This window comes from Nyctereutes procyonoides, unplaced genomic scaffold (genome assembly GCF_905146905.1).
Source record: "Nyctereutes procyonoides isolate TBG_1078 unplaced genomic scaffold, NYPRO_anot_genome, whole genome shotgun sequence".
Classification (NCBI taxonomy): Eukaryota; Metazoa; Chordata; class Mammalia; order Carnivora; family Canidae; genus Nyctereutes; species Nyctereutes procyonoides.
Genome location: NW_026575036.1, coordinates 16,168,963 through 16,192,999, shown reverse-complemented (window position 1 = coordinate 16,192,999; position 24,037 = coordinate 16,168,963). Strand labels below are relative to the sequence as shown.

The following is a 24,037-nucleotide window of genomic DNA, read 5'->3' as shown; positions in this document are numbered from 1 at the left end:
GAGGGGGAGAGAAAGAAGGGACAGGAACTGAGTCTGATGTTGGAAGTCTCTATCACCTCCCTGCAGTTCACTGATCTTTTCAACTGAATCTCAGCATCGGGGTTGAATGTTTACATCTGGCTATGTAATTGAACTCTCCACAAGGTATAATCTACCTCAGGACTCGTCCTGCTGGGAGGAATTAAGATCCACCAGCCACATGACTTCACTTGAGCACTACATTCCGCAAGGCCAGCTGTTGTCTGGGCTTGATGCCCTCTTCACTCCTCGGAAGCACACGTACCTGTGTATTAAGTGTGTGTGAGCATAGAGATGTATGCACAGTAGAAGGGGGGAACTGTGTTCTCCAGCCCCTCCAGACCTGAACAATGGAGTGTGGCGGTAATTGAGCGATTTGAAGGAAAGCGAGCATAAACCCAAGCAATCAAAGGAAAATCATCTTACTTAATACCAGGGATGGATGTTTTTCTTTCTGCCTCTCAAGTCCAAAGAGGAAAATCAGGATGAGTGACTTGTAAACTTCAAGGTTAAGGACCCTTTCTGTTTAGCTTAGCTCTCAAGTTCACAGTAGTCAACTGGGCATGAAACATAATTAATACCAAGATAAACAGAAGTTGTGGAAGATGCAACTGAAAGTCAGAAGTCACTTCCATGGGCCTCCTACAAAAAGCCTATCATAAACAAGACTTAACATTAGCAGGGCCATTAAACAGTATCACCTATTAAAAGCGTGCTCTTCTCTAGCGCCTTTTACTGGAGTTTCTCTGCGTGGGTGTCTTCCTAAGGAAGTGGGTGAGCAAGAGTGTACTGGGTACAATTTGTGTATTTACAAGAGAAAACAGAAGCTCTGAATGAGAAAGAACATATGTTTCTGGGACTGCATCTGTGCAAAAAACACATAGCCTCTGGAGTTGTACGAAGAAGGAAAAAAAAAAAACTTAAATCATTTTATTTCACACTCATCATCTTCTTGGCACATTTCCCTCCTACCGCCCTTGCAGCCTGACCTTCCTCACCCTCAGGTCCCGGAGACCATGAAATGTTGAACAGTCTGACAGAGGCTGCCTAACCAGATAGACGGCTCACTCGGGGATCCCACAAGCACATCTCAGCCCAGGATCGGAAAGGAGCCTCCAGGGCGCACCTGCCCAGAGGGCGGCCGCGCTGCAGCGAAGCGGCAATCACATCCTCCGCCAGGGGCTGCGCGGACGCGGAGCCCTGCAACCCGAGCCCGGCACGGCCCCGCCGGGCGGTACCCGAGGGCACTCCGTGGGTTTGCTCGAGCCCGGGCGGACCGCGCCTCTCACCCACCTTCCCGCGGGCGCCTCCAACTCGCCAGGTGTCTGCCCGCGCGGCCCGCCCCGCCCCGCCCCCGCTCCCAGGCGGAGTGCGCGTGCCTGGCCGGAGCCGCCCCCCCGCACCCGGGTTCGGGCCTCGCACCAGGCGTGGGGGCGGGGCCGGGGCGGTGCGGGGGCGGGGCCTGGGCGGTGTGGGGGCGGGGCCATAGCGGAGGGGCGGGGGGTCTGGGCGGAGGGCCTGCGCGGCGTGGGGGCGGGGCCGGACGGGCCGGGCGGGCCGGGGGCGGGGCCATGGCGGAAGGGCGGGGCCTGGGCGGAGGCCCAGCGCGGGGCGGGGGGCGGGGCCGGCGCGGGGCGGGGGCGGGGCCAGGGCGGGGGGCGGGGCTTGCGCCAGTGCCCCGGGCCCCGCTGCAGCTCCGTCCGCAGGTCTCGCGGCAGTCGAGCGGCTTCGTCGCCCCCTGCGGCCCCATGGCAGCCCCCGGCTCCCCGACGGAGTGCGGCTACATCCGGACAGTCCTGGGCCAGCAGATCCTGGGGCAGCTGGACAGCTCCAGCCTGGCGCTGCCCTCCGAGGCCAAGCTGAAGCTGGCGGGGAGCAGCAGCCGCAGCGGCCAGGCGGCCAAGAGCCTGCGGATCCAGGAGCAGGTGCAGCAGACCCTGGCCCGGAAGGGCCGCAGCTTGGTGGGCAACGGTGAGTGGAGCCCCGCCGCCCCCCGCCCCTTTCCCTCCTCATTCTCAGCACCCAGTAGCTTGGACGCACTGCTTCCTGGGGGTGCAGGACCTGGTGTGCTCCACCTGTTGCTCGCGGTCCCTTTGTATGACCTGCCGCGCCTCCTGACTCAGACTTACTTGAGGAAAGCGCTCTTCGAAAATAACCTCCTTCTCAGCTGCTTCTGTATATATATCTACATATATTCAACGTACATATATATATGTGTGTGTGTGTGTGCTTGAGAATTCAATACAAGATTTTCACCCCTTCCTTAATACCCTTCCCCCCACCCCCACTATTGTGGACTTAATCTGGAGGCTCTGGGAGTCTATAAACACTTTGAGATTCTATGCAGAAAATTCATATGATCTTTTTTTTTCTTTTTTGGAGGAAAATGCTCCTAGCTTTTATTCAATTGTTAAGAGTTTATGCCCTCTCTATAAATTTCTTGAAAGAGAATACCTGAAAGTACTGGCCCTCCGTCTTGCAACCTGGAAATTGGGATTGCGGTGCCTCGCCCAGGTATTTCGGGACGCTCCACCCTGTACAGAGCGAGTGGTTGATCTAGGAAGTGGGGGAAAAAAATGAGTGGGTGGCTTTGGGCCCAGGAACAACCACACCGCCCCGCGGAGGAAGGGGACTTTGGCCCTGGCCCGACCGCAGCTGCCTCGCCCGCTTTGCTAAGCCGAGCGAACGTTTTCGCGGGCACAGCCCTGGTCTCTCCAAAAATGTAAACTTGGAAGTGAAAAGGAGTTCTAAAACAACAACAAGAAGAACTCTATATTAGTGATTAATAAGAGGAGGCGGAAGGGAAGATGGTAAACCAGTTGTGAAAATTAGAGAACATGATACGTCATTTGCTCCTCTGCTAAAAGTCAGATAATCAGAGCCACACAGTAACTCTTTTATTAGCTGTTTGTTTTCTTTATTATACAAACATTATAGGCTCATTACAGAAGAGAGAGGAGGAAAGAGATTGAAACATTAAGTTGGGATATCTGTTTATTTCCGGCATTGTTGAGTTGTTTCTGCAGGACATGGGCAATGGCAAATGTAGAACCCGTTAGGGAAAAAATGCTTGCAAACCAGAACAGAGATTTAAAACAGCAGACCCTCGGAGCTATAATGTTTTCAGTTTGTGTGAAAGAACCCTAAAAGATCAGGCGTCCAGTATTTACATACTTGAAAGGTAAAGAGAAGATATTTAACAATTGTGGTTAATGCAGTTCCCTACTGTGTGCCAAGAATTGAACTATGTGGTTTACATTGATTATTATGTTTTTTTAAAACATACTTTTGTCCTAGGGGTGTTTTTTTTTTTTTAAGATTTTACTTATTTATTCCTGAGAGAGGCAGAGAGAGAGAGGCAGAGACACAGGCAGGGGGAGAAGCAGGCCCCACTCAGGGAGAGAATGTGGGACTTGATCCCGGGACTCCAGGATCACGCCCTGGACTGAAGACAGGCGCTGAACTGCTGAGCCACCCAGGGATCCCCTGTCCTAGGGGTTTTAATCCCCATTTTACAGATGAGGAAGCTAAGCAATTAAATAACACTCAAATTCCCACAAAGAGTAAGTAGCAGAATTGGTATTTAAACCACCAAGCCTGGGGACGCCTGGGTGGCTCAGTGGTTGAGCATCTGCCTTCAGCTCAGGGCCTAATCCTAAGGTTCTGGGATCGAGTCCTGCATCAGGCTCCTTACAGGGAGCCTGCTTCTCCCTCTGTCTATGTCTCTGCTTCTCTCTGTGTGTCTCTCACCAATAAGTAAGTAAAATCTTTTCAACAAAAACCACCAAGCCTGAATTTTTAAACCACTCATCAGTTATACTGTTAAGCTTTTTGATTATTAATTCAAAATGGGATTTTTATTAGACCCTAAGGATTCCCTGGTCCCCTCTCATTTTCCTCTAAGTAAAATCGAGGTAGTTTTGAGAGGAGAGAGGTCTAGACATGACTGCACTGCCACAGGACATGGGAAAAAGGAAGCTGAATTTACATTTCAGAGTCTGACAACTGGGGCCAATTTTTGATCAGTGGCATCAGTGGCACGTTGTCAATCTGTGCAGATCCAGTGTTAAACTGAAACTAAACTAGGGTATACTGCTTGAGGGACACAGGGGATGCAATGGCTAGCCAGAAGAGCAACTAGACTGCAGCTATTCAATGAATAGGGGAAATCAACATAAGGAAAGGAGCATTGTTCAGCATTGTCGTGAACCTAACCCTGTTCTAAAATCTTCATCCATCTGCTTTTCATTAAATCCTTACAACACAGGATCCCTGGGTGGCGCAGCGGTTTGGCGCCTGCCTTTGGTCTAGGGAGCGATCCTGGAGACCCGGGATCAAATCCCACGTCGGACTCCTGGTGCATGGAGCCTGCTTCTCCCTCTGCCTGTGTCTCTGCCTCTCTCTCTCTCTCTCTCTCTCTCTCTCTCTCTGACTATCATAAATAAATAAAAATTTAAAAAAATCCTTACAACAATTGCATAAGATAGATATAAAGCTCCATTTCACACATGAAGAATGCATCAGTCTCTCAACATTTATTGGCTGCTTTGTCCCAAACCCACACATGATCTGCCCTCCCTACCCCGTGGTCAATTCATATTGCTTGGCGAATTCAAGAACTATCAAATGAGTCTGTTCTTCATGCAGGGCACTGTGCAGGTGCTGAATTAAACCAAGACTGTGTGCTTGCTTTCAGGCAAGAAGTTTAAAGTCTGAAGAAGGAAACTTCCCTCTAAAAAAAAAAAAAAAAAAGTCTCATCCAATACAAAATAGTAAGCAACCCAAAAGAAGAACAGCTAACACATTACAGAGTTTGGACGTATGAGTTGGACTGCTAGCTGAAGGGAATTTTGAAAAGCTTCTTAGAGGAATTGGGATTTTATATCTCAGAAATTCGGCAGGACTGGCCAGGGGTTGGTGGTTGGAGGAAGAGTATTCTAGGAGAGAGCAGGGGAATATTTCATAGTTCACAGAATTAAGGTGGTAGAAATCATGTCATGGTGCTTCTGCTCTGATGCTTGGGGCAACTACTTGAATGGTTCTGCCTACTAAGGAACAAAGTGTTTGAAATATTTTGATTGCAACAGGAGCTTCCCTACAAGCTGAAATACACTCAGCAGCCTACACAGAAGTACAAGTCAGGCAGAGAGATAAGGCAAATAACAACACCTACTTATTCTAAAGCCCCAGCTTTCTGAGACTTAAAAAGGAAATCGGCTTCAAAGGAATTTAACATTAACATGCCACGGAACAATTATGGAGGGTGGTTTGTGTATGTTAATTAAAGTTCTTTGAAAAGGCCTGGGGGCTTGTGATGGTTGTGAGTATTGTTTATTATTATTATTATTAATTATTACTATTTCCGTATTACTATCCTGTCTCGAAAGTTGAAATAGACAAGCAATTGTTGCAATAGTGCTGGTCTGGAGAGAATCCTGTATCAACACAAGAAAGTCTGGGAAGAAAGGACCCCCGTGTTAACTGCTGTTAGTTCCAGAGCCCTAGAGAATTCTGAATTGTTGACATACCTGCAAGACTGAGGCAGTGGCTAATCTGTTGAAAACACAGATGTGATAAATGAGGCTGATTTATTGATAAATACCCTGCAAGGTCTTAAATGCCTCAGTGTATAGGTGGGTGGTTTTCCTGGTAAATCGTTTTAACCTATGTTGCTGTTTTAAACTGTGCTGAATATTTTAAAGTTCGCTATAACTCTTGGGAGGAGGTGTGTGTGAGGAGGGATGGGTTAGAGGGACGGGGTGGGGGGTTGGTCAGAGGTATGTGGCAGCATTGTGAAACGAGTGAGTGTATTGCAGGGAATTTGAAAAATCATTTTATGAACGTCACAGAGAAGACTTAAGAATTGCAAGTATTAGCAAATGAAAAAGTTTAAAGTGTCCATATCCTATTTATTATACGTACTTTGAAAGTACTACGTACTTATTACAGAGTGCTCCCCAGGTGCTTGAAGAGGAAGAAAGTCCTGTTTTAAATTGTTGTATGTAATCCTCGTAAAACACAGTGAATAGTAACCTAATAAACTTTGCAACTTGGGAAATCCACTATAAGAACTTGAAGCATGTCATTTACTAAGTTTCCCTAGCAAAGATCTGTGATCAGAGGAAATTCTGGAGAAAGGACTGAAAATTGGTTAAGGAAGGTAAAAAGGCAATTAATGGGTGTTATTGGGGAGAGCGGTGTGTGTATAGGGGGGGATTGTTCAAATCCTGTATGAATTATTTGTTTGCCAAAAAGGAATTGCCAGAATGAAGCAATTCTGGGAGTGAGGTGACTAGTCAATCAGAAAGTGGGAGGGATCAGGAGAGGTGGGGAGAAAAGAGTCCCATGATGGGGTGGCAGAGACATACATGCCCAGGCTGCTCTGTAGTATGTCGTAGTGCCGCCTGATTTAATGAACCTCTGTGTCTGCCTAATATAGCCCATGGACCACTTTTTGTTTAGTGTCTAGCAGATCAATTGCAGTGAGTACAAAAAAAAAATGTACGAGGGCTTTTAGTTTAGTTGCTTTGTTTTTTAGAAATTCCTGTGATTATAGTTTATCAGAGGAAATAGGATGTTAGCAAAATACGATTACAAAAAATATATTCCACACCCTTAGAAATGGTGAAAACGTATCCTTTATGGAAAAAAATCTTGAGTCAGAATGTGGTAGGGATCTTTCAGAACCAGTGGAACTACAACAATGTTTGATTTTGACTATGCAAATTCATTGCTCTTTGTGTCACAGATAAAATGCAGGACATTCCCTTCAAGAGAAGACTGTTATTTAGGATTTTTAAAAGGCTCCTTTAAGGTTATCTATGCCCTATGCTAGTGGTTCCAGTCATGGGAACAGAGGGGAGTTCACTTGACTTAGATATTCTAGGTATTTGTTGTTCATGTGGCTCATTCTTCTAAAGTGCTGTTTTGATTATCGGCTTGAAAGCTTTTTTCTCATGTATTAAAATAAGGATGTACATATTTGCATTATTATCTTCAAGTGTAGGTAACATTGATTTTAGACTAAAATTGAATTTCTGGCCTGATCAATAAAAGCTTTATTTTTTTCTTTTCTAAGAGACTAAGCATATTATTGGCAACCTTATCTATGATAGTAATGAAATATAATAACAATGCTGCTAAAACCTCTGGAATTTATAAACCAGATTTGATTAACAAGTCCCATAAAAGATCATTTGGTTCCATCTCAGATGATATTCAAGAATTTAAAATTACACAGTTCTATAAATAAAATCTTTAAAAAGAGGGGGGGATCCCTGGGTGGCTCAGTGGTTTAGCACCTGCCTTCGGCCCAGGGCGTGATCGTGGCATCCCGGGATCAAGTGCTGCATCAGGCTACCTGCCTAGAGCCTGCTTCTCCCTCTGCCTATGTCTCTGCCTCTCTCTCTCTCTCTCTGTGTCTTTCATAAATAAATAAAATCTTTTAAAAAATAAAATAAAATTACACAATTCTGAGCTAAATGTTGGACTCCCAGGTATATTTTGGCATGTACACAAATGTGTGAAGACATGAGTTCCATACTCCTCCTGGAGCAGTAAACAGATGAAGGCCAAGTTGCAAGTGGGAATTAAAAAATGAGGAGAAAATCTTGGTATTAGAGTGAACCATCTCACTTGCCTGACTTCTTGTAAGGATGACAGAATTTCAAAGCCTCTTATAATAGGAATACTTAAAAATCTATTTTGTATCTTCTGTGTAATGCCGTTAGTGGTGATTGGATATTGGACACAAAAACAGTTATGTTCTTAAGTGCTTAAAATGAGTTAGGGAACCCAATATGTTGACTTAGATAGAAATGCATATTTCAAAGAAAAGAGCCTTGAGCGTTTGAAAACATGACTTGCCATTACCGTTAGAAAAATCCACATATTTATATTCTTGGAATAATCAGGTTTAGGGCTTAACACTGTTAATTGGTGAAAGTCTCATGATCAAAGTACTGAAATCTCTTGATTTCCAGAAGAAAACGTTCCTCACTCGAAGCTTCATAAATTATTCCCACTGAATATTACATCTCACTAACACGTCCATAGGTTGGAGGTAAGGAGGACCACATCAGTATGAGTGTATTGTGTTACCTTTTGTCTTTGAAGGAGGAAGACAAATGGGAACTTTTCTTGATAGATTAGTGGGAACTTACTATGGACCACCAAAGTATTACAGATAAATACCCAAGCCATACAAATATACAAATAAGAGAATGACAATAAAGATTTAGCATACACATGTAGAATCAACCTTGCTAAATGGAACATAGCCTTTTTACTCAGGAAGAAAGATTCTGCCTACATTAGGGGGAAAGAAATGTTTTTTCCTCCTTATATTTCCAGAATGACAGAAACAGTGGACAGTGTTTGAGCACCTTCTACCCACACCAAGCACCAGCACACATGTGACTGCCATCCTTATGCTGTGGCTCCGCTGTGGCGGTCCACTGGACAGATGTCAGCCTAAAGCACTCAGTGGAAACTGAATTTGTGTAACTAGGATATTTCAGATGTAAAAGGAAATACGGCTAATTAACAATTAACTCGTCAAGTGCTGATGCAGGACTGTGCTAGAAGCAGTAGTAAAAGATGTGATTCTTTATGTAAGGATATAAAAGTTTACCTAGAAGATAGACTCTTTCCTGTTTTAATCTGGCCTTACTCCAACTCATTTTCCACCTCTGTACTAGAGGAAACTTTCTAAAATCTCACTGCTTCACTTCTTAATTTAAATTCCTTCAGTTCCTTGTTGTTATCTACACAGTTATTCTACTATGAGTAAAATTCCCATTCAGCATGACATTCCAAGTTCTTCATGGGCTGATGCCTGCAACTTCTCAAACTTCATCTTATCACCACTATCCCCACACCCCACCAAACAAACACGTGTGACTTATCTTACTTGGTGTTCCTATTCCTGCCACCCCCATTCCTCCCTTCTCCTGGGCTGGTTAACCTCTTACCCGCCCTTCAAAACTCAGTTTGCTTGTGCCGTTGGATAGACACTAACTTAGAGAGAGATCTTGAATAGTTAAGGATTTGATATTTGCAAGTCACAGAAGATGTTCCATCTAGAGAGAAAAGTGAAAAATGCAGGGGATTTCTGAAAATACATTTGGAAGATTTGGTGCAAGGAGGATTTTAAAGGAGAAGAGACAGCAGCTATGAATGAATTGGGAGGAAAGAGGTTAGCCCAAGCAAGTGAGAGGCAGTGGGGATATGATGACCTGAGACTCGTTACAAAAGCCTGTAGTGAGTTTTTAAAAGAAAAATAATTAAGTTTGTGAGTTCCATAAATTCATCTTTTTGACCACTTGTTGCACTATTGTGAGTATAATGTGATACAATGTCACTGAAGATCTAAAGTGATCATTATCCGGTATCACAGCAAATGAATTGGCAGGAATGAATGCCAAAGCAAGGAGACAAGTTACAGGAATTAATAGATTTAGAAACTTCCAGGATGTATGAACTTAGTACTTCATCAGTGTGCTTAAAATCACATGCTCTAGCTAATTCAAAATGCACGATATACACCCAAGGGTGTGTAAGGGTCCTTTTTAATGTGTATTTTTGTGGTTATTTAGAGCAACACTTTGAGGATTGTCCCCCCAAATGCCATAAACAGATCTATCAGAGGAGAACCTCAAGCTGCTTAAAGGGCTTCTGAAAAATAAAGCCTTCCAGGGGCTGATTGGTATATTGTGTGACTAGTTGCACAGTGGTACGTGTAGCATGTGGCCCATTCTGTGAGGAGAGCTGTTCTTCCCTGGCATGTTCACCTTCGTTGGAAGCTGTGTTTACCTCTATATTGCCAGTGCTGACTCCTAGAATACCAACTTTGTGAGGAAGTCCTAGCTAGTACTTTCCAGCCATACACACCCAATCTATCATGTTTCTCGTAGTTGATTGTGTAAGTTGTGTTATCTGATCACAAGAAGCAGCACCACTTACTTTTCGTTAATTTTTCAATAAGGCAGAGCATTAAATAGACTTTGACCTACTTGAAGACAAATCTTTGCCATAGTTTTTAAACCAAATTCTGTGCATTTTCCAGCCTGCGCAAGTATACTCAACCTGAGTTGTATGCATGCTGTAGAATTGTGGTTTCCACAAATATCTGGTCATTTTTCTTACAAAGTAAGAACAGAAGATAAAAAGTATTTTGTTTTGAATGTAAATCCAGGGAAATGAACCCTGTGTCATAGGCCCACACAGGCAATGAAAATCCTTCACCCATTCCAGAGTCCTGTTGGGTGGTTCTTGATGGGTCCTAATGTATCATGTTTTAAACTCCCACTTTTGTTAGTGAATGACTTTAAGGAGTCATTTAAATATGAATTTCTGTACAAATTTCTTCCAGTAAGTTTCAGGATGCCCTTTCTCACACGTAATAACATGCCCACCCCCACCCCCATCCACCACCAATTTTATGCTTAGGGAAGAAGTTAAATCTTCTTAAGGTATATGGAAGAAAGAGAACTGCTATTATCCAGAGGTTGTGCCGAAAGGCCAAATAGAAGATGATAGCTCTTAGACTTCCAGACTCTTCCCCCCAAAAGACTGTTGTCAGCCCACACTGTGAAGGCAACGTCTTGTGACGGGCCGCTCAATTAAATGTAGCATTTAAATCTAATGCCAGCAGTGAACGCCTGCTGATTTCTATATATACATTTAACTATACCTGTTTTCATGGGAATTTCTTCTATCTCCAGCTCTACAATTCCAGGGTGAACCAAATCAATTTTTTAACCATGCTCAGAAAGTACTAGAAGCTTGAAAGAAAAGCTGATTTTCTGAATGCAAATGCTATGGTATTAGAAGCAGGGTTTTTTTTTTTTTTTAAAGAAATTTTTTTTATTTTTTTTTATTTATTTATGATAGGCACATAGTGAGAGAGAGAGAGGCAGAGACATAGGCAGAGGGTGAAGCAGGCTCCATGCACCGGGAGCCCGACGTGGGATTCGATCCCGGGTCTCCAGGATCGCGCCCTGGGCCAAAGGCAGGCGCCAAACCGCTGTGCCACCCAGGGATCCCTAGAAGCAGGGTTTTAAAGGTTTTGTTTGTTTAGCAGTTCTCAATCATGTATTTACCGTAAGGGAAGCTGTAGTCGCTTTTTTAAACATACTCAAATAGAGGTAAGAGAGTCACAGTAGATGCTTGTCAATTTGATTTTATAATGTATTAAATTTAACCAATTAGGTTAAATTTGCTGCTCACAAAACCCACCAACAAAAAACTGATTATGGAAGTCAGCTTATTTTTAACCCTAACAGTAATCCATTATTTTGGACAATACTGGCATACATAACCAGAAACCAAGATATTTTCCTCTTAATAGCTGCTTAGGGAGTCTTATCATTCAGATTCACATTCAGACCAGGAAAGAGAGAAAATTATATTATCTTGTGAGGTCTATACCTCTGCAATCTTCTGAGCAGTTTAGAATCCTTCCACCATCAAAACCAACTCCCAATAAATAAATAAATAAATAACCAACTCCCATTACCTCACCCCTGCTCTACCATTGCTTTGACCCGAATTGTTTGTAATTTGCGGAGGTGGAGTTTAAAGTTGTGCTATAACTACCTTCTTCATTTCCCTTAAAAAGTGGGCTCCATATAATGTCTCTGGCATTCTTAGACGGAAAGGTAAGGATAATGTTGCCCAATTAATACTAATTTGAAAAAGTTCCTGTAAATCATTACCTTCTTTAGGAAACAGTAGAAGCACATTTGCACGCTGTACAAATGAAATGAATGGCTGGAAAACCACAATGATATCATTGTGATCCTCAGTGACTGGGTCAATCACAAATAACCAGAGAACGTTAAATTCAAGATCACTGGTAAATTTATCAGAATAAAAATTCTGAGATACAACACAGTGTAAATTAAAGCATGCACTCTACTTTAATCCCTCTTTCTAGAACAGATTACTTCATGAGAAAGGGTAAAAAACAAATTTTTGTAACCCAAATTCTATCTTAAAAACTGTATATTATTTTCGCATGTTGCTTTACAATTTTAAACACTTTTGAATATATGCTGTCTCAGGTAACTTGTCTCTCAGCAACTCTGTTAGTGCCTGGAATTATGGGAAACTGAGCCATCTAAGTGGTTTGTCTAGATACACAGAAAATAGTGGAATGAAGGCTCCAGGCCAAGTCCACAGATTTCTTCTGTTTAGGGAAGATACCTGCCTCATTTTGTGAAACAGATTCTTTGAAATATAATAATACCCTAGTTTTCCATATTAGAAAATCTGAATTTTCATGTTGGTTTATTTAAAGCAGAATGTACTTTTGAGTATGCTGTGGTTTTGTTTGCTTTCTTTTTTCTGTTTTGGAGAAAAGGCATGGCTGAGTTATTACATATGTTTAGTAGTTATATATTTTATCCTCTGAACAGAAGATTTGCTTTAAAGAGGTTAGTTTCCATCCTAATTAATATATATATTTTTACCAAAAATTCTGCCCAGTTCAAAATTTCTTTAGAATCTTAGAATACAGCTGCTAATTCATCTTTAAACCACTCTACTAATGGCAAACTCATGGCTGCCTAGGCAAATCAAACTGCATTGCTTGTTGTTTGAGATTGGCTTTTTCTTCATTAGAGAAACCTGCAAGCTGAGTATCAGGAATCACAACCTTTCTATCACAGGAAGAGTCTGTGGTTTACAGATCCAAGCTTATTTTATTCCTTTTTCCAAACTGTGTTGTGGTTATTTTGGGAACCAGTAAACTGGTCTCAGTTCATTCATCTGAAAACTGAGGAGGAAGCTTCCTTATAAGGACTTAATGCCTGCAAATAAAGAATTAATAGTTACAGAGTATTTGGAGTTGCCCAGGTGAAGATTCTAGAGGAAAGAGAATGACTTCTTTTGGTTTTCATATCAAAACCTATGATGATCATCCCTCCAGAGCTTTGGTAAATGGCTGTTTCAGAAAAACTACAATGCAGTGAAACAGCAGAGACCAGTGAAAATGAGGAACCCGGAGTTCAAACATTATACAAAATTGCTTTGCAATTTAAAGCAAGTAATTAAGTTTCCCTGTTTATAAAGGAGATGATAGGAGCTGGCTCTGCATCACAGAATATGGGAAAGAAACATATAAAATAATTTGAGTCTTAAAGAAAAGTAATATTGAGATATAAGGAGTTCATATAAGTTGCTTTAAAAAGTCTGATAGCCCCCAGCAACAATGTGAGTTAAATATTTTACTTCAGTAGGCCTGATTATAAAACTCACTGATTAGCTATTTTGATAGGATACATTGTTTCACTGGATCTTTTCCAAAGATTCTTATACATTAAAAAAAAAAAAAAAAAAAAAAAAAAAAAAAAAAAAAAAAAAAAAAACCTTGCAGGAATCTCAGCTGGAAAACGGACATAGTCCCCTACTAACTGTTCCTGAATGTCAGTCTGCTCCTGGAAGTAGAGCAAGGGTACTACTTAATGCTGCAGGTGATGATGGGCTAGAGGGGGCAGGAAAGACATTTTCATGGGTCTTTTAAATTGCATCCTTCCTTATATCATCTCCTGTATCACCAGAATTAATAGTTCTAGATTAGTCATCCACATGTCATTAGTATTTTCCCATTCTAGATTATCCCTGACTCATATATTCAATTTTCATATAATTTAAAATTTTGAAATGACTTTTTTGAGAGACCATAAATTTGATTTCTACATCTCCAGTGCTAAAAGCACCCTAGTCCTCAGGCCCTTCAGCATTAGAGCCAGGACCTGCCCAGCTAGCCTCCTTTTCCCCACCAGCAGGTGTGACCTGCTGCCCTGCTTTTCCAATAGCCTGGGGTGCGGAGTCAAGGTGACAGAAGGATCACTGAGGGCAGAGTTGGGGCCTTGGCAAGCTGGGCAGGAGCCCCACGCAGGCATGGAGATTTGAGTCCTTAAGGCATTGCAGCCTTTGCTCTGGCGTTGGAAAGAATTCCTTTCCCTCATTCAGTGTGGAGGTTCCAGACGTTCTCTGTCATTGAGATTAAAAATTAAGGGGCTACCTTCCCTTTTGCCCGTCCTTATGGAGAAATCAGGCCTCTAGAAACAAGATGCCTGGTTTACCTCAACTTCCTTGATCTATAGAAAGGTGACGGTTACAAACCTGCCACCCCCAGGACCCTTTGAGGCCTGAAACTGTTTACCAACCAGGTTGTTTGGCTCCAGGAAACAAGACACATGTACAAACGTAATTTGGGATGGATTCATACTTTTTAGTTCTCTGGCAACAACCATCTCCATGCCCCCTCCCCCTCAAAATATGTGGTTCTATTTTTAAAACTGTGAATATTATTAGCTTTTGAAATTTTGACTCGGTAACAACCTTGCTGGGAGATTATGTTGGCATGTTCCAATTGTGTTGGGAAGGCACTGCCTGTGTTGTTTTATCCTCCACATCCTTCGCAAGTCAGAAACCTGGGAGAGTTCATTGAGTGTTTTTTCCTCTGATATCTAAAGGAAAAAGAAATTTTGGTTAAAATCAGGGAATTAGAAATTACTTAGGTTTGAGATAGAGCTCTGTGATTATTTTGATTAGTTGTTTGTTTTGTAAGACAATGGGAGATTAGAAAAGAAGAACAAATTGAAAGCTGAGCGAAGGATAAAGGGAGTAGAAGAGGGTTACCACAGTTTTTTACTCCCCCCCCTCCTCAAAAAGGAGTGTTATAGGAGGCATGCATCCATTAAGAGCTGCAGACCCCGCAGAGCTGAGCAGGGGAAGGGCTGCCTCCTACTCAGTGTTTGTAAGGGAGTGGGCTGGATTAGACCACCAGACTAAGAGCCATCCTGCTAATTCCACAAAAGCACTCATCTGTAGTGCAGAGAATGGTTTCCTTTCCTGCCTAACTCACAGTGCCAAATACCTCACCCCCAGGCTTGGCCCCTTTCAAGCTGATGTTTTCTTTGACCACACTGACCTACCTTACTGTTTTTACAAGCTGCCTTATCTACTAGTGTTGAGTCATTCTTCTGTTTGTCATCAGTATATTTATGCCTACACCTACATCCTTCTTAGGAAGCTTCTGAATTCTCACCCCGGGAATGGAGCTCTCTCCTCCTCCAACTTCAGAAACAGAATGTTTATGGTAGGGACCACCTAAGCCAATAAGTGACCCCTAAATTCCTTGGTGTTATAACAAGCATTTTTGGATCTTTGTGAAAATCTTCTCTCGTCATTCTTCCTTTCTCTTACCCCCTCCAAAAATTAATTTTTAAAAGTATATTTTTATTCTTAATTCAACTTTTATTTTGAAATCTCACGAAGAATGTTGTGATAACCTTTGGTCCTTTCCCACACCCCAGGGTGATGTTAAGCCAGCACTTAAAAACACTAATATAAACCTAATACTTGTTATTGGTCTTAATTACTTAAATTTAAAATACACTGTTGTTATATAGTCTTTACTGTTTGCCCCACTTAGTATTTTACTGTATGCTTGATTGCAGGAAATCTTCACCGAACCAGCAGTGTTCCTGAGTATGTCTATAACCTACACTTGGTTGAAAATGATTTTACCGGTGGGCGTTCGCCTGGTACTAAAACTTATGACATGCTAAAGGTAGGGTATTAAAGAATAACTGTAGTTATCAGATTGCCATGAAAACATTTTTAAACATCCATAGTTTTTTAATTGTGTGGATCTTAACTTTTTTATTTTTATTTTTTTAAGTAAGCTCTATGTCTAACATGGGTCTTGAACTCATGACCCTGAGATCAAGAGTCACATGCACCACTGGACTAAGTCAGCCAGGTGCAGCTTCCATAGATTTTTTTTTTTTAATGTTTACCTTTCCCAAATATTGCCATTTCCTAGATCAATTATGTGAAGATTGATTTTTGTTGATTTTTGTGTGGAGACCAGGAAAAAAACTGGGGACTTTAAATAGTATCAAATCCTAATACAAATAACTAGTCACTCTTCTTCTTTTTTTTTTTTTTTTTTTTTTTTAAGAAAAGGGGCCAACTTCTTCATGTGATTCAGAGAAATGGGCACCTTATGTAATAGGCCTGGAGTCCTTGGTCTTTAACAAAGATGAAAACTGATTTATGCCTCATTTCAACCTTCTTTCTCTGCAGACAGGCACCACTGCCACTTATGAAAGTCGCTGGGGGAGAGGAACTGCACAGTACAGCTCGCAGAAGTCAGTGGAAGAAAGATCCTTGAGGCAGCCTCTGAGGAGACTTGAGATTTCTCCAGACAGCAGCCCTGAGAGGATTCATTACTCACACAGTGATTACCAGTATGGCCAGAGAAGCCAGGCTGGGCATACTTTGCGGCACCAAGACAGCAGGAGGTCTACCCTTCTTCTGCCACCTAGATATGCTCGCTCAGAAATCGTTGGTTTCACTCACTCCGGGGCCATGAGCCGACATCGCCACTATGACACTTACCACAGACAGTACCGGTACGGCTCTGTGAATGACACCGTCTTTGACAATGCCCCTGCCAACCCAGCGGTGCTCACGTACCCCAGGCCCGGGACGAGTCACAGCACGGGGAACCTCTTGGAGAAGGAGAACTGTCTGACGCTGGGGCCTGCCTCGGGGCAGATCCGGTCACTGGTGCCCTTGCAGGCTGCCGGTCAGAACAGGGCCTCTCATTCCTGGCATCAGAGCTCCTTCCACAGCGCCCGCACGGTGAGGGAAGCCGGGCCCAGTGTCACCGTGGATGCAGGCGGCAGGAGGATGCACATGACCGTTGGCCAAGTGGCAGCATGTGGAAGTGGCAACGTGCTCATGGAGAGAAGCACTTTGACCGACGCCCAGCTCGGGTGAGTCTTCTCTAGGTCTGCGGGACAGTCCGTGCCAGCACATTCTGTTCCCACAGCCCTTTAGTGTGTGAGCTGGCACTTCTGGGGCTGCAAAGAAAGGCTTCCAGAGATAAGTGATTAAAATAATGACTTTGCAGGCAGCTGCCTAATTGACAGATTAGCCTATTTACCTCAGGGACAGGGGCCAAGCTACCTGTTCCTATGGCAGCTTTGTAGGGAAATATGACATTTAGCCCATCTGTTCCAAATTAGTTGCTGGCTGAAGGGATGGCCACCCCTTGGCCGTGTGCAGATGTGCTCTGAGTGAGAGCTAATTCCAGAGTAGACCAAGAAATCGGTAATTACATGCATTTTCTCAAACATTCTTCAAAGTAAGGGAAGGGGAAATATGCTCATTGTTGGTGCTAAGAGTGAACTTCACATACTGTTTTGATAACTACTGTCGCAAAAAAGGTGGAGAGCTGAAGGGCTAAGTAAGCAAAGGCAGCTTAATTTTCTAAGGGTCTCTTTCCTTCCTTTGATGCCTGATGCTTTTATTTTTTGATTCTAGCAGCAGTGATAGGAGGGTATTTTTTTGGGCAATACCCAATAATTAAAGTAACCAAACTTTCAAAAGTCATTCTTTTCCTCTCATGTTGACTGTCTAGCTTGACCACTCCGGTCTTTGGGACCTAAGTAATATTCAGGGGGTTTTTTTGTTTGTTTTTTTTTGGGGGGGGGTTGTTTGTTTTTTTAATATTTAGGTTTAATGCTGGAGTACACATTTCATGAACTGAGGAAGTTACTAAAAAGAAAGGTTGAAAAATGGATTATTAAATCAATAATTCCTGAAATAGTGATGTAGTATCATTATGGTAAAACATTAAATGCATTATTTTTGTTTTATTTCTAAAGTTGCTTAATGGAAGTTTTTACCTCTCATCATCCCTTCAAGTGAAATTGCACAGTATACTCATTGACTGGGCAGGCACTGGTGATAAAAGATGTTAGGACTCATCTTGAAGCAGGACTTTAAAAAAAAAAAGATTTGTTTATTCATTTTAGAGAGAGAGAGAGCATGCGGGGATGAAGTGGGGGAAGGATAGGGGCAGAGGGAGAGAGAGAATCTCAAGCTGATTTCTGGTGAGCACAAAGCCTGATTAGGATCACAACCCTAAGATCATGACCTGAGCCGAGTTGGATGTTTAACCAACTGAGACATCCAGGCACCCCAGGGGACATTTTTTATAAAACAAAACTGAGCATGAGACTTCTAACATTTCTTACAGAATGTAGATCTTTGTCACTGTGAACATACTTACGAAGAAGATGTATGAGGTCATTATTTATGGAAGAAAAAGCTAATCAGGGCCTTCAAATGGATGTTTAAAAATTTAGTAAAGGGCAAAAAAAAAAAATAGTAAAGGGTTGCTATATTCTAGGATTTGTGCTTGGCACAATTTTCACAACATGATTTTGGCAGTCACAGAACTCTCCAGACACATCCTCCGATAATTGGTGTTCTTCTCTTCCCCCGTTCCTGTGCCTCCATGCTTCTGGAGGCACCCTGTCACTTCCCAGTCTCTCATCAACTCTGCTGCACTTTGGCTTCCATCCCCACCATTTCACTGAAGCATTGTCCTCACAAATGCACCAGTGACCACCTTTTTGCTACATCCAAAGCAGACACACGTTCAGTCCTTATGTTACTCAGCCCTTGGGCAGCATCTGGCAGCACTGTGTGTGAACTTCTCTCTCCCCCAGTTTCTAGGGCCTCTTCCGATTTTCCACTTGCCTCTCAAGCTGTGTCTTAGACTTCCCCATGTGCAGCTTGTCTGCAGGCCCAGAGCAGTCGTCTTTAGTAGCTCTTCTCTCCCGAGTCTGGGTGGTCTCCCAAAGAGGCCCATCTGCGACACTTGAATCCTTGTGATTCTCCAAGTTTTTTCTTCAGAACTGTCCTCTGTCCTGAATGCCATCAACATCTTGCATGTATTTCTAGCAACCTCCAGGGCATCCCAAACCCAGTGTATCAAAATCTAAAAGTATAAGCTCCCCCCTGCTATCTACTCCTGTCTCCTCAAACTGAAGTCCTGCCCCCTACAAACCTGGAGGTCATGCTTATCTTCAGCCCTCCACAGGCCTATCACCATGTTTCAACCTCCTTAATGGCCCTTACGTTTTTACCTTCCTATCCATCTCCATTGCATGCATCTCTTGGCCTCTCTGGTCTTGCTCCACTCAGAACTGTTCTCTGAACATTAGAATGATCTTCCCAAATATGATTATTCTCTGTCTTGATTGTAACCTTTCCATAATTCCACCAAGTTTTCATGTTTTCTAGCATGGCACACATGGCCTAACCCATGTTTCCACCTCTGCTTATCACTCCAGCCTCACTCTCCTCCCCCCTTTCTCATCACCATTCCACACGCACCCCCTATGCAAACAAACCACTTGGAACCTCTTCACTTAATGAATATGCATTTGTGTATTTCCTTTCTCCCTTCCTTCTCCCTTACCTTCCTTTTTTCCATCTCTCTATATCTATATCCATCCGTCTCTATCTCTTTCCCCCCCAGTAGCTCTGTCATTACCCGGCTACTCATGATTCTGGAGGTAGCTCAGATACTGCCTATTTCCTGATCACTCCCTTCACAATCTAGGTGCCCCAGATAGCTGCACTGCATGGGCGTCTTTGCCAGAATAATACATTGTGGCTATTCATTTCTCACTTCTTTCCCTCTAGACTTTGAACTTCTTGTGAGTGTCTAATCATCTTTTTATTCTCAGTACCCTAAAACAGAGGCAGGCCTATAATAGGCACTGTATAAATCCATGGTGAAAGAATAAAAGGATTAAGGAAGGAAGAAATGAAATATAAACTCTGTACTTTTTGCCCTCTAAGTTCTTTTGTTGCTCAGGTTCTAGAAGAAGTATGAACTGCTATTTTGGGTTATTGTTTTAATGGACAGGGCAAATTTTAAAAATAAATGATTAATCCTATTTCAAAGAATAGAAGGAACACTTTGGGGTGAAGAAATCTAAAGGGTAAAAAATCTATTCTTGATGATTCCCAAAGTTGCCGTTCTAGAGACCAGAATTCATAAAAATGAATACTTCTTGAAATTTTGTTCTGTATAAAAGAAGGGAGTCAGAGGTATTTCCTATAATGAGGAAAATAAGCCCTCAAGGTAGTATCTACGCCTGATGCCTGTGTCAGTGGTGTCCATTTCTCTTCCTTCCTGAGGTGTGCCCCATGGCATTTCAGCTCCCCAGGCCACCTCCTGAGAGTTCTGGCTCTGGGACCACACCCTATGTTCTCCTTTGCCCTGCATTCTCTCCCATTTCAAACCTATCCAGCCTCTGTTTTTAGAATCTACTTTTTTTTTATATCTAGTGAAAGTCTCACATATAAAGAAGAGTGCTTTCATGTATATGAAACATTCCTACAGAGTAGGTAGGTAAAATTGTAAACCTACATAATGACATAAAGTATTAAACAATGGATCTTTCTTTCCAAAAGAAAAGAGTTTTTAATAACTGGTCAGTTATTAATGCAGGTGAAAACCAAGACATTGGCATGAAAGAGAGTCAATATCTGGTCTAAATCAGACTGATGAAAAAGGTCTAGGAAATTACCAAGTGGGAAAAAAAAATTACCAAGTAAAACACATTCCAGATCTATTTTTCTGAAAATATGGTTTTTGTATTTGTGGGGGACTGGTGGTTTGGCAAATAAATGAGTATGAGGCCCCTCCAGTGTACCCAGCACTGCAGAGATAGAAAATGGAACGGTCTATAGGAAGGTCTAGGACAGGATGAGTGAAAAAGAAAATAAGATACATCATCAAGTGCTAGGTTATGAGAATTCAGAGAACAAAAGAGTGTTGTGCTCTCAGATTAGTAGATGGAGCCTGTGGAGAGAGATTGGATCTCTAGTATGATTACCAGTCAAGTTCTTGACCTAGAGCAGCACAGAGCATAAAAGATCTTCCATATTCTCTTAATTACCAATGTCTTTAGTTCTTTGATTCTTCAAGTATCTTTCAACTGTATCTTTATTTCCATTTCCATTTTTAACGGCCTAGTTCAAGGCTTTATTGCCTTAGCTAAGATGCTTCTAGGAAGATCCCTTCAGATGGTCTCTAGGAATATATACCCACAAAAGAGGCATAGTCCAAAAGCACTGCTTTCATAACACTTAAATCTCTGCAAAGCAGGGGAATTTGTGTTTCCTGAGCACCTAACAACACCCAGGAGCTTTCCATTCATCACCTCACGTTGGTTTGGCCCTCCAAGGGGTAGCCCTATTAATATATATGCTATCTGGGAACCAGCCTGGGTCAGGGCTGCATTGTTAGTTGGCAGGGATGCTGGTTGCTAAAAGATCACACACATAAAGTGCCAGTTTTTATTTTCCTCTATCATCTCATATTCTAACCAATGATATTATACACTGCTTCCTTGTGCATTTTCCATTTATATTTACATCATTTCAACATTGTCTAAAGTTGTTAAAAAGACTCAATTCTGGAGAACAGGTTCAGGTGATAGTGGGGCCAGGGGCAACTACTCTTCCTGAACCCCATCTCCCAAGCCACATTTCCACAGGCTTCAAGAAGTGTTTTGTGGTTGAGTTGGAAGGAAAGAAGGAAGGATGGAGGAAGAGAGAGGGAAGGAGGGCAGGAATGCTATAGGAGAATAGAGGAAGAAATTCAGAAAGGCTCTAGGTGGGACTAGGGACACAGTAAAGCTTTCACAGAGCTGTTGATATTTGAATTGAGTTGTGAAGAATGGATAAGAATGAAGAGGAACGATGGGCTTTCTAGAAAAATCAAGAGCAGTTTGTGAAGAGGCATGCAGTGTTTAGAAAAGGATTAAAGCTCAGTCAGCATGGTTGGAGGATGGGGCAGTCAGAGGAGGGAAGGGAGAAAGTGATTATGGCAAGGAGATGGAGCCAGACCGGGGTCAGAATGTATGCCATGTTGATACCCTGACAGCTGTAGCAGACCTTCTTAAAGAGGAAGTCTTCCTTCAGTTTGGGAATTGTTTTTAATGATAAAGTGAAGTAACACTGGGTTGACTACAAGTGGATGCAGAGCTTCTTTGTGAATCATGTTCAGGAAAATAAAGGATTAGAGTCATGGAATTATTTGTGGGTGTTAGAGTGTTGGGAAATTCAAACTTTCCTGAGTCATATATGACTTATGAAGTGGATTAAAGGCTTAATCTTTAAAAAAAAAAAAAAAGCTGCATCGAACAGAAGGTTATTCTTATAAGTGATCCTTCATTAGTTAAAACACCTGTAGTGTTGCATGGTAAAGACTTCAAATTGCCACAGAGTGTCGATTTCTCTGTAAAGGTGGTGGAGTCCATGCATGTGAAACATTTCCATCTCATTTATTTATTTGTTTTTAAAGATTTTATTTGTATTTTGGAGAGCAGGCGCATGTACGCACGCAAGTGGGAGGAGGGCCCAAGGGAGAGGGAGAGGTGGATTCCCCGCCGAGCAGGGAGCTTACCCTGAGATCATGACCTGAGCTGACTGAGCCACTCAGGCGCCCCTCCATCTCTTAAAAGCTGTGTTTATACTAAATAAAAGTGACTCAAATAGTAATAGCCCACATTTTTTACTCATTAAATTGATTCCTGAGGCACAACTTTAAAATATGAGATCATTATATAGTTCTCAGTATAGATGCCAGAACTGTTCTGCTTCATTCGAAATACCCTTATATTCTAGGAGTTAACACTGGTATGTTTGAACATGTGTTGGGTATTGGTTTTAGTCATGAGTCCCATTATTCTTACCTCCTCACCCGTGTCACACCCACCCACCCACACACAAGCTCACCATTCACAACATTACACATGCTCACATCTATACATGTATTAGTGGGTTAGCCTGATATAAGAGAGAATTTACAGGCATACCTCAAGGGTATGATAGATTAGGTTCCAGACGGCCACAATAGAGTGAATATCATCGTAAAATGGGTCAAGTGACTATTTTGTTTTCCCAGTGGATATAAAAGTTATGTTTACACTAGAATCTATTAAATGTGTAATAGCATTATATCTTAAAAAAAAGTACATATCTTTTTTTATAGATTTTTGTTTATTTATTTGACAGCAACAGAGAGAGAATGTGTGTGCATTAGCAGGGAGAGCAGCAGGCAGAGAGAGAGGGAGAAGCAGGGAGTCCGACGCAAGGTTTGATCCTAGAAATCTGGGATCATGACCTGAGCCAAAGGTAGATGCTCAATCAACTGAGCCATTCAGGTGCCCAACAATGTACATACCTTAATTTAAAAATACTTTATTGCTAGCTAAAAACTGGTAGCTGTCATCTGAGCATTCAGAGAATGGTAGATTTTTCCTAGTGGAGGCTCTTACCTTGACATTCATGGCCCCTGACTGATCAGGGTGTTGGTTGCTGAAGGTTGGGGTGTCTGTGGAAATGTCTTAAAATAAGACAATGAAATTTACCTCATTGATTGACTTTTCCTTTCATGAATGATTTCTCTGTAGCATGTGATGTTATTTTTTTTTTAAGATTTTATTTATTTATTCATGAGAGACAGAGAGAGAGAGGCAGAGACACAGGCAGAGGGAGAAGCAGGCTTCCCGTAGGTAACCTGACAAAAGACTTGATCCTGGGACTCCAGGATCACGCCCTGAGCCGAAGACAGACACTCAACTGCTGAGCCACCCAGGTGTCCCATGTGATGTTATTTGATAGCATTTTACCCATAACAGAACTTCTTTCAAAATTGGAAGCCATCCTCCCAAACCCTGCTGCTGCTTATCAACTAAGTTGATGTAATATTCTAATGCCTTTGATGTCATTTCCACAATCTTCACAGCTTCTTCACCAGGAATAGATTCCATCTCAAGAAACCGTTTTCTTGGGGATCCCTGGGTGGCTCAGTGGTTTAGCGCCTGCCTTTGGCCCCGGGCATGGTCCTGAAGTCCCAGGATCGAGTCCCAGGATCGAGTCCCATGTCAGGCTCCCTGCATGGAGCCTGCTTCTCCCTCTGCCTCTCTCTCTCTCTCTGTGTGTCTCTCATCAATAAATAAATAAAATCTTAAAAAAAAGAAACCGTTTTCTTTGCTCATCCATAAGAAGCAACTCCTCATCTATAAATTTTTATCATGAGATGGCAACAATTCAGTTCCATCTTCAGTCTCCACTTCCAAATCTAGTTCTCTGGCTATTTCCACCACATCTGCGGTTACTTCCT

General features: G+C 42.4%; 1 protein-coding gene across 2 annotated transcripts in view; it reads left to right on the top strand.

Annotated features, from left to right (window-relative positions):
• Window positions 1–1,707: 1,707 nt before the first annotated feature.
• Window positions 1,708–24,037, top strand: part of PKP2 (plakophilin 2) — an 87,513-nt gene continuing 65,183 nt past the window's right edge. For both annotated transcript variants that reach the window (XM_055318964.1, XM_055318963.1), the window contains exons 1-3: window positions 1,708–1,989; window positions 15,489–15,601; window positions 16,120–16,814. In XM_055318964.1, the coding sequence (XP_055174939.1) occupies window positions 1,767–1,989; window positions 15,489–15,601; window positions 16,120–16,814 (1,031 nt within the window). In that variant the 5' untranslated portion in view covers window positions 1,708–1,766. The remainder of the gene's footprint in view (window positions 1,990–15,488; window positions 15,602–16,119; window positions 16,815–24,037) is intronic.